The sequence below is a fragment of the Rhinolophus sinicus genome, linkage group LG06 (assembly GCF_036562045.2).
Source record: "Rhinolophus sinicus isolate RSC01 linkage group LG06, ASM3656204v1, whole genome shotgun sequence".
In the NCBI taxonomy this organism is placed as follows: domain Eukaryota; kingdom Metazoa; phylum Chordata; class Mammalia; order Chiroptera; family Rhinolophidae; genus Rhinolophus; species Rhinolophus sinicus.
Window position 1 is genome coordinate 143,927,287 of NC_133756.1, and position 11,034 is coordinate 143,938,320.

Consider the following 11,034-nt stretch of genomic DNA (forward strand, 5'->3'; position numbering starts at 1 on the left):
GCTGACCATCTTAACTGGGGCTTGTTTTTGGGGTAGGGCTTATATCACTAACATCCTGAAAAATCATGCTAGGGCTTATTTTCCGGTTAGGTCTCATTTTCGGGGAAATACGGTAAGTACCTGGTCATGCGATCATGATTTGTATGAAATTCATATTTTCATGAGCAGTTACAGTGGAACTATGAAATGTAAGTCAGTTTCAAAAGAGACCCGAGTTCAAAAGGAATACATGAGTATAAATGATCCCAATTTCACCTCAGCAAAACCAAAACATGTATAAAATTTCTTTAAGTGGAGAAATTTGGAAAAACTTAAGAAGCCAAAGCTCATAAGTAGCAATATCTTTGCAATCTATTTATGCACTTTCTTGGGCATAAAATGAAAAAAATCAAATTAATGAGAAGGAGCTTGTTGATATCTCTTGCCAAAATTGGATAATAATGGTGAAGCAGAAAGAGCTCAGATTCTGCGGTCCAATAGACCTCAGTTCAATCTTAGTTTTCACTATTCTGTAAGTGTCAAAATAGGATGAAAGTTTTCCTTACTCTATTATGCTACTCTTCCACTCTTAAAATCCTAGGTCTTTAATACTTGGTGTTTCTAAATATTAGACTGTCAAACAAATATTTACTTGTACTAAATACAGGAAAGATGGTTGATACAGCAGGCAGTTTTTCAATTAAAAAAAGTCTTTTAAAAGAAATCACAATAGTTACCCTCAAGCAATGTTTGCATTATTAGTTTCTAGATATAAAATAAACATAAGGGGCAGACGGGTGGCTCAGTTGGTTAGAGCGCGAGCTCTGGACGATGGGGCTGCCAGTTCAATTCCCACATGGGCCTGCAAGCTGCACCCTCCACAACTAGAATGAAGTCAATGAGCTGCCGCTCAGCTCCAAGATGGCCAGATGGCTCAGGTGGTTGGAGCACCGGCTCTCCACCACACGGTTGCCGGTATGACTCCCACAAGGGATGGTGGGCTGCACCCCCTGCGACTGAGATTGAACATGGCACCTTGAGCTGAGCTGCCAGTGAGCTCAGGGATGGCTCAGTTGATTGGAGCGCGTCCTCTCAACCACAAGGTTGCTGGTTCAACTCCCGCAGGGGATGGGGGCTGCACCCCTGTAACTAATGGCAAGTGGACCTGGAGCTGAGCTGCGCCCTCTACAACTAAGATTGAAAGGAACAACTTGACTTGGATGGAGCTGATGAGTCCTGGGAAAAACACACTACTGGTTCCCCAGTAAAAAGTCCTGGAAATAAACACTTCCTCAATAAAGTCCTGTTCCCCTTCCCCAATAAAATCTAAAATACAAACAAACAAACAAAACATAAAAATAAAAAGAGTTCAGCTTTTCCTTCTAATAAATAATCATGTGGGTCCCGAGATGGGCAAAAACAAGGCAGGCACTAGGGCAAGGGTCCACTTAGCAATACCGGCTTTCTATTTCCTTGGCCAAATGTCAATGGCAAATTACAGGTAATGCTGGATTAGCACAGATTGGCATAGAGGATAGAGACCCAGTGTTACTTAACCGAGTTATACTATAGGAACTAACATGGGGAAGGAAGATCCCGCACTCCCAGTCAGTACCTTTCAGAGACAAAACCATCCGAGGACATCTGGGCTCCAAATATTTCTTGAGATCGTCCCAGGCCTTTTTAATAGCAGCATAATGGTCAATGTATCTTCCTACATCAGAGTAAGTATCAATGAAGAGAGATTTCCAACATTGATTCTTCTGTGCTTTCTCTTCCCTAAACAGAGTACAACAATAAGGTTAAAAACCTTTGAAATGAAATTAGCACATATTTAGACAGTTACCAACATACTTTATTGAAACTCTGGTTACGTTTGCCTTCCTTTTCATTTATTTAGCCAGGAAGACTAGAGAGCAAAACGTGACACATCAAAACATTTAACAGGAGTCATTACTGGCATGGTGGGGATTACGAGTCACTGATTTTTTTATTTTCTACTTATTTTTTCCTAAATTTTCTAATCTTAATAAACTATGTGAAGAGGATATGGGGTATGAATCTCAACTTACTAAAAACATACCAATTATAAATTTAAAAATGTGTGTGTTGGGGTGGCTGGTAGCTCAGTTGGTTAGAGCGCGGTACTAATAACACCAAGGTTGCCAGTTCAGTTCCTACATGGGCCACTGTGAGCTGCGCCCTCCTTTAAACAAAACAAAACAAAACAAACAAACAGAAAAATGTTTGTTGACCCTTGAACAATGCAAGGGTTACCCCTCAGATAAAAATCCGAGTATAATTGTTAAGTCACCCAAAACTTAACTTCTAATAGCTACTATTGACCACAAGCCATACTGATAACATGGACAGTTGATTAACACATATTTTGTATGTTTGTATATTATATACTATATTTTACAATAAAGTAAGCTAGGAAAAGAAAATGTAAAGAAAATCATAAGGAAAATACATTTATAGCATTCATTGAAAAAACAAACATCCATGCATATACAAGTGGACCCATGTAGTTCAAACCCATGCTGTTCATGGGTCAACTGCTGTGGTTCTATTTTAGAAAAGATTTAGACTCTAATGATAACAATAATACTAATTTATCTCCAGCATGCACCGTTGTGGTTTATAGTGACTACTTGTGGGCTTCTAATTCCAAAATCTGAATGTCCATCCCTGACAGCGCCACTGAGCTCCAGACCTGTCTGCAAAATCACCTGCTGGACCTTTCCACTGGACGATCCGCAGGGTTAGCCAGACAATCTTACAGCATCCAAGCAATCACATGATTCAACATCTCTACTTGGTACAATTCTACAAACATTTATTGAGTGTCTACTTAGCCACTGAGCACTTAACTAAATAAGGCATTTTTTTTGCCTTCAAAATTAATAGTTTTAGGGGGAAGGGGATGGTAGATGAAGGTAGAGGGGATCAATATATAGTGATGGAAAGAGTACTGACTCTGGGTAGTGAACACACAATGTGATATATATAGATGATGTAATACAGAATTGTACACCTGAAATCTATGTAACTGTACTAACCATTGTCACTCCAATAAACTAATTAAAAATAAAATAAAAATTCCATCATAAAAGAAAAAAAGAAAAATGAAGTGTCATCAGGGAGAAAGAATAAAGTATAAATTTAAGAGTCAGAAGTGTTACAAGATAAGGCAGCCACAAAAAGCAATATGGTAACATACTAACGAGCCTGGACCTTATCCTGTAGGAAATGAAGAGCCACTGAAGGGTTTAACAGCACCGTTCAAAGAGCAGAACTGTGGTTGTGGTATGCCAGAGGTATAAACTCGAGGCACAGAGAAGAATCGGGAGGGTTTTGCAGTGGTCTAGGTAAGAGACGATAAACTGAACGACAACTGTGGTAGCTGGATGAAATGAGTAGGAAGAGCCAAGAAATATAGAGGCTAAAATCAGACAGGCTTGGTAACCAACTGAATGGGGGAGGGGGAGAGGCAAAGGGAGAGGGGCATGGAGAGGGGAGGGGAGGGAGAGGGGAGACCAGACTGAATGGGAGAAGTGGGGCAGAGAGAGATCTAGGATGATTCCTGCTTCTGGCTCGGATGCCAAGGAGATGGGATGGTACTGCCATGAAGACCAGGAATGCAGGAGGATCAGGATTAGGATGGGGAAAAGAACAATTCAGGATGGTGTTGGATTTTTTCGGGGGAGGGTTGGCAGGGAAGTATCTTTTTATTAACGTAAACAATATGTAAACATATTTATCAAAAACAAAAAGTACCAACAACTTATAGTAAAAAAAATTAGTCTCCTATTCTAAGCCCAACCCCTCTAAGAAAACTTTATAGTTATTTCTGGAAGACATTTCTCTAATTCTAAATGTTTATGCCTCTAGTTCTTGATTTATCAATTTTACATCTATGTACTGATACCCTAAAGTAAAGTATCAGGATACAGCAATACTTAAAACTCCCTCTTCCCCATTCTTCTCCCTCCCCATGTTCGATAATTCTGTTATTTAATTTTCAGCTCTACTGAGTAGCTTGCAGCTTTAAATAATATACTTACACCTCTGCTTCTTGCTTCACCAGCTTGTCACAACCTGACTCCCCTCAATCTAAGCAATACTACCCTTTCTTCCACCTTTCCCAACTCCCCACCTTCTGTCAACACTTTTATTCTGCCAAATTTATTAACATTTACTGAATTCAGTGAACCCTGTGGGTCATCCAATGGAAAGGTCCAGCAGATGGTTGTGCAAACAGGTCTGGAGCTCAGTGGTGCTGTCAGGGATGGACATTCAGATTTCGGAATCAGAAGCCCGCAAGTAAGTAGTCACTAGAAACCACAGCGGTACATGCAGGAGAACTCAGAGGGAGAGGAAGAGTGGGCCATAGACAGAAGCTTGAAGAACACCAACACTTACTGGCAGACACAAGAAGAGCCATCAAAGGAGATGAAGAGATAAGGGTTAGAGAGCAGAATCAGGACAGACTAGTGTTACACAAGCCAATGGCCAAATTTCAAGAATACGTATTTCCCGAATACTCACTCAGATATCAGCCAGTATTTTTTGCAATGTCTTCTCCATAGTGGATCATGGCTTGAGAGCTGGCTAAGTCTTCGACTGACATAGCAACAACTGACAGTAGTCAGATTCACAGTTAGTATGAAAGAAAATAAGGAAACAATTTAAAAATAAAGATGAAAATAGTCAATGTTTTCTTCTTTTCCTTTGGCTTTTTTTATTTTCCATTTTCTGCCCTTATAGTTGCAAAAAAATACTTTCTAAAATCTGCTTAATGTGTTAGTTAGTATAATTACCTTGTGAGTACTGAAATCTTAACTATTTCAATACACAAACCCCCACACCTCCACAATTGTAATTTTCATATGAAAGTATAAACCATATAAATCATTGGAATTAATTTCAAATCAAAGAGTCTTTCTACATTTATTATTGGGACAACAATCATTTCTGCATATAGGAAGAAATGTTGTTCAGGTGTAAACAAAGTCTTTTTTTTGTTGTTCAAAACCTCAGACATTTGATATTAAATACACAGGCCTTGTTCTAATTTTTTATTTTTTTTTATACTTTATGTATCTATTTTGACATTCAGCATTATTTTATACTAATTTCAGGTGTACAGCATAGTGGTTAGACATTTATGTAATTTAAGAAAAGATTCCCCCTAATTAGTCTAATTTTTTTTAAAGGAAAGAAACCTGGAGCGGAAACCTCTTTTTAATTATAGCAACTATTGGAGAACCCACCTAAAAAATGTCACATTCGTAACAATTCTGTTTTAATATCCACAGATATTCAAGTTAGCTGCTCAAAAACATGGAATGTTAAAAACAAATACTTTCCTTACTATAGAGATTTCTAATATAATAGCGCACCTACCCTGTAAATCATACCTACATGTTTAATTTCAAAAAGAATCAACCTAAGATTAGGAAAAGGGATTTCTATCCTTTCAGAAGAGGAATATGTAACAACTTATAGAAAGTAGATATTCAAAGATCTCACTTGGGCAACAGCTAACCAATTAAGAAAACACAAATCACATGGGGTTGTTTGTCAAGGCCATGAGAGGGGGGGCAAGTTAAAAAAAAACAAACCCAAATTGATGGTAAACATAACAGCATTTGTTTGGTTTTCAGATTTTACACAAAACTCACTCTCATCCTTTTCTGCCAAACTCACGAGACACCCAAACTAAGATTTCCAAATACAGGAATCCCTCCACTTTTGTGCCTTACAGTACATTCTCTCTTTTCTTGATCATCCTCCCTCCACTGTCCCATGAGCTAAACATAAAAGAATCACCAAACGTGATTTTGATGCACAGTCAAGGCCAAGAGCTACTGTTCCAGAGATTCTGACTCAGTTGGCTTGGGGTGAGATCTGTATCTCAGGCATGTATGTGTATGTTTAAAACTTGCCACATGCAATTCTGATACACAGTGAGGGTAAAGAATGACAGGTACACAATACATCACCCTGGAGTGGAGAAGATTCAAACTATGCAGCTGGCATTACATAATGACCCTAATGAACTAATCCAGTCCCAGCCAATCCAGTTCAGCAAATGTGTACCAAAAACTTCAGAGCTTAGCAATGGGCAGGTCGCTCGGCAAAGTTGGGTTGATCGTGCAGGAAAGAAGGTGCAGTACACTGGGAACTTTTCTGTGGATAAAGCTTGATGGGATTTGTGATGGTTGATTTCATATGTCAACGTGCCTGGACCAAGGGATGCCCAGATAGCTGGTTAAACGTTATTTCTGGCTGTATCTGTGAGGATGTTTCTGGAAAAGAGTAGCACCTGAATGGGAAGACTGAGTAAGCCAGATGACGCTGACCACTGTGACTGGGCAGCACCCAATCCCCTAACAGCCTGAATAGACAAAAAAAAAGTGGTGGTGGAAGATTGCATGTGCTCTCTGAGACATGGATCTCCTCTTGCCCGTGGCATTCCTGGTTGTCAGGCTTTCAGATCCAGGCTGGAATCTACACCATCTGCTCTCCACTTCTCAGCCCTTTGAATTCTATCACCAGTTTTCTTGGGCGTCCAGTGTGCAGATGACAGGTAGAAGGACTTCTCAGCCTCCATAATTCATGAGCCCATACCTTCTAATAAATCACATACACATACATATTGGAATGCTTCTGGTTCTCTCAATAACTCTGACTAATACAGTATTTAACTCAGTTCACTTTCACAAACATTTATGGAGGGATCATGTCACTTCTGTTTAAAACTGAGATCACTACCTAACACATTTAAAATAAAATCTGATCTCTTTACCTTCGCTCACAAGGTCCTGCATGATCTCACCAGTGTCTTTCAAGCCACTCTGCTGTGAGTCACTCCCTACCTCCCGCAATACCAGTCTCCTAGCTCCTCCAACAGGCCACGCTGTTGTCCAATCAGTTTTTGAACACACTGTTCCCTCTGCCACAGCTGCTCTACGGCGTCCTTCATAAATGGCAGCTCCTTCGATTTGAATTGATCGTCCCCCCTCAGTCCTTAACGGAGCAACTGGTTTAATCCTTCATAGCACATAGCATCTTTTGTATTATGTACTTATTTGTTTTCCATCTTGCCCACTAGACTGTAGGCTTCAAGAAAGAGGCCTTATCTTATGTCTTGTTCACTATTGTATCCCCAACATTTAACAAGCCAGCACACAGGCACTCAAGAAAATCTGTGAATAAATGATGAATATGAAGATAAACTAGACAGTCTTTACTTTTAAGAAGTACACAATCTACTTGGCATGGCAAATAAACTCTGCAGAGGAAGGAAGAAGGTAGAGAGAGGAATCAGGAGAGGGGGTCTTAGAGGAATTCCATCTTGCCAGATTTGGGAGCACACGGCATTCCAGGCCAGGTCAAAAGCTTAAACCACAGAAGAGAAAAACACAGTGTGTGGTATGCTGTCAGAAGTCTGATTTGGATAGAGTGGACTATGCCAAATGCTTAGGGCCTTAAACGCTTCCAGAAGTTTAGGTGACAATCTGCAAACAAGGGGCATCATCAGTTTTTAAGGAGAATGGCAGCCAGATCTGTCTTAGAAAGATCCCTCTGGCAGCAATGTAGCCCATAGATCAACTCTGTGTGTGTGTGTGTGTGTGTGTGTGTGTGTGTGTGTGTGTTGGATTTGTAAGAGGCTATAGCAAAAGAATATTTCAGATGAAAAGTTTGCACCTGGACCAGCCTTTTCCAAAGGAAAGATAAACTTTTTTTCTCTGTTTCAGTACAAGCCTGAGTGATACACTTTCTTTATTTTAGTAGAAGCCTGAGTAGAGAAAAAATTATTTTCTTAAAAAATGTAGTGTTACAGGGACTAATATAGACAGCAGCCAGAAATTGGAGTTACCTCTGTTACCACTTAGCTAAGCCAACTAACACCTACCAGTAACTCCAAAAAGACCGTAGTTCTGAAAGGATCCCTCCTAATACAAGGCACAATCATCCAATGGCTGGAATTGAATGGTTGATCCAAAAAAAACAAACAAAAAAACTTGCCTACCCATCCTTAAGAGGGCGACTTCACCTCCTCTGCAAATATATACGGTGGCACAAAAAGACTGAGCCATGCCACCAGCTATTGAGGGTGTAAACAGCGCCATTTCTTCCACCATCCCGACAGTCCCAAGCGCTGAAGAAACTGGGCATTTAACCACCCTTACCAGCAACCGGTGTTTATTTTTAGAACAGATGCTGGTAATCTGGGAAACCCAAAGCGTACAGGAGAGAAAACGGTCACCTGTATTGCACCAACGCAAGTCAGTACCAAAACACAAAATCCAACATGCAACCGTATTTACCCAGCATAGAAGTCCAAAAATGCCGGGTATTATGGGGCCGCGGAAATCGCACCTAGGGGTCAGGGGGTCGCCGGGCTCCTCCCCTCGGGCGCCCCACCTGCCTATTCCAGCGCCCGACTCCGCAGGCCCAGGGCCGAGCAGAGCGTTCGAGCCACAAAGGAGCTTTGCAAAGCACCTAGGGCCGGGCCGCATATCCGGCGGAGACTGGCGGGCGCGGGGGTCCGCGGTGGTCCACGGGGCGGCAGCGGGGAGCAGTACCTCCCCCCTCTGGACTGGGCCTCACCGAGGCCTGGAGAGCGGGCTCTCGTCGTTCCTCAGGCCTGGGCCCTGCACTAGAGGAAGACCTCAAGGCGGGGCCCTTACCGCCCCGTCTCGCCCCGGCCCCCGGGTGGCTCTGCAGGATCAAGGAGGTCCCGGCGTCACCTTCTGGTTGACGCGGAGTCCGGGTCCAGTCGGCAATCTGGGCCTCAGTCCCGCCTGCCTCACCGTCTCCTCCCGCCCCCGTAACCCCACCGCTGCCACGCGCGTCGTCCCATTACTTGATTAGGTCCCGGTAGTCCAAGAAGGATAAGATGAGGAGCAGGGGATCGGTGGGCAGCGATTCTAGGGTCAGAGGTGCCGACTCCGTCTCCATGGCCGCCATCTTTCTTGGCCCGGTGCAGGCCCGGCCCCGCCCAGACCCCGCCCCGGCCCCGCCCCCGCCGCCAGCGCCCGATCCGCTCGCACAGGTTTGTTATGTAACCGTCGGGACAGGCTCGCCCATGGGGCGGGGCGAGGGGCGGTCCCCGGGAAGGCCCCGCCCGCTGCCTGGGGGCTCTGCGCCAGCGCGGTAGCGGCCCTCTGCGTCTGCGGTGCGGCTCCCGCTAGATGCGCGAGCTCGGCCGCCTGCCCACGTGCTCGCGTCTCAGATCTCTGGAGCTGTCTCCCATTCCGGTCCCTAAACTTGCCGAGTGCAGACCACATTCCGTTCCAAAATCTGCTGCCTTGGTCCCAACAGTCCTTCCTGCTAAAATTTCCGCCAGGTATCCTCGAAGCCTGGCCCCAGATCTCACGCTAAATCTAATCTGCCCTTGGCCTCCAAATCCATTGCTTCTCTTCGTTTTAAGACCCAGAAACCCTTCTCGTACCCTCTTGAACGTTCCTTGCCCCGCTTGTCGCTTGCATACAGCCAGGTGGCTCCGTGCCATTTCTACTAAGTGGGGACAGGGTTGGGAATCAGCTAGAGACGCAGGTAAAAGGCTCTTCTCCCAACCTGGGGGAATGATCGTTGACGGCTTGATTTTAACTCCCAAGTAAAAGGGTGCACAGGGACTGAATCTAAGGGTCAGCCGCTGTCACTTAATTTGGCTGTTTTTCGGCCTATTCAAGTCCAGAAGAAAGGAAAATGCAACAGGCTAGCAGAAGTAAATACAGTGTACTTGAAACTCCTACTGCTTTTATATTTGAAACAAGTAGCCCATGTGAGTGAGAAGTAGAGACAAATATGAATCACGAGCAAATCCTGTTATAAGCATTTACATACATACATATATATATATATATACATATATATATATATATATATATATATATATATATATATATGGTTCCCTTGTAACAAATGGCTGTCTTCATCCATTCAAACTGAATTTAAACTTTCTACTTGTTGAATGCCATGCTAGGCCCTCGGGTTACACGGATGAAAAAGACAGTTTACAGTCTGGCAGAGAGAGAAACAGGGAATAACCGACCTGAATTTAATTCAATAAATGCTTTAAGTATGTGCATAAATAGTTTGGAAGTACAGAGATGAAAGCAGAGGGGTTTGTGTTTTTTGTTTTTTTTTGCCTCGTGTCTCATTTGTACCAGTGGAGTTTCATTTATGGAGGTGGACTGAGTGCTGGCATGGCAAAGCCAATTCCATTGAAAGAAGATATTGATCAACTACATTTCCCTGGAGAAGGGGGCACAACAAGCCTGGAGGTGCCACAGTGGAAGAATCAGGTTTTGGAGACAGACGCAGAAGCAAGGGGAAAGTTTAGACCAGAGACTTTATTGGGTTTCCACTGGGAAGGCAGGGCAAAGCAAACAGCTTAGAATTGGCTAGTTTGAACAATAAATAGTGGGATTTGGGCTGTAGGTTGTTCTCTAGATACCTGGTACCTGGCCCTGGGATAATTTAGAGCAGGGGAAATATTAGCTTAGTGTGTGAGAGTTAGATAAAGGGGGTAATTGGCTTGCATATGAGAGGTATACTCCCAAGTAAGTTGTTTGCTATCTTTAGGAATTAACTAGTGCCCTGGAAAGTGCTGTTTCTTCCCAGCCAGCATGGTTTTTAGGATATCAAAAAACTAAGTAAGATACAGAAAATAAACATGATTAATACCATCTGTGAGTTGTGGGGGGCAGAGAGGGGTTATAAATATTAGACCATTCATTGTATGATGAATTGAGGAAATGGAGTGTTGTTTTTCTTTCGGGTAGTGGCAGGGGGAGGTCTTTCCCACTTTTCCAAATAATTGGGAGGAAAATTTCACCAGGATATGGGAAAGTTTGGAAAACTTAGTGGTGGATGTATGTATAGACTTGGGAAATCAACATTTATTAAATATCTAGCCAGATACTTGACACAAGCTTTATTACCATCCATAAACCACTTTAGGGGCAGGAATAATGTTTAGAGATGAGTAAATCGGCTCATGGAATTTAGTCCATCATCTCACTTCTAGTAAATGAC

General features: G+C 42.8%; 1 protein-coding gene across 3 annotated transcripts in view; it reads right to left on the reverse strand.

Annotated features, from left to right (window-relative positions):
- Positions 1 to 9,012, reverse strand: part of FBXO3 (F-box protein 3) — a 34,373-nt gene extending 25,361 nt beyond the window's left edge. For 2 of the 3 annotated variants that reach the window (XM_074336192.1, XM_074336194.1), the window contains exons 1-3: positions 8,858 to 9,012; positions 4,531 to 4,620; positions 1,595 to 1,758 (exon numbers count right to left, since the gene is read on the reverse strand). In XM_074336192.1, coding sequence (XP_074192293.1) covers positions 1,595 to 1,758; positions 4,531 to 4,620; positions 8,858 to 8,961 — 358 coding nt within the window. In that variant the 5' untranslated portion in view covers positions 8,962 to 9,012. The remainder of the gene's footprint in view (positions 1 to 1,594; positions 1,759 to 4,530; positions 4,621 to 8,857) is intronic. The other variant, XM_074336193.1, reaches the window with a different exon arrangement.
- Positions 9,013 to 11,034: the final 2,022 nt, after the last annotated feature.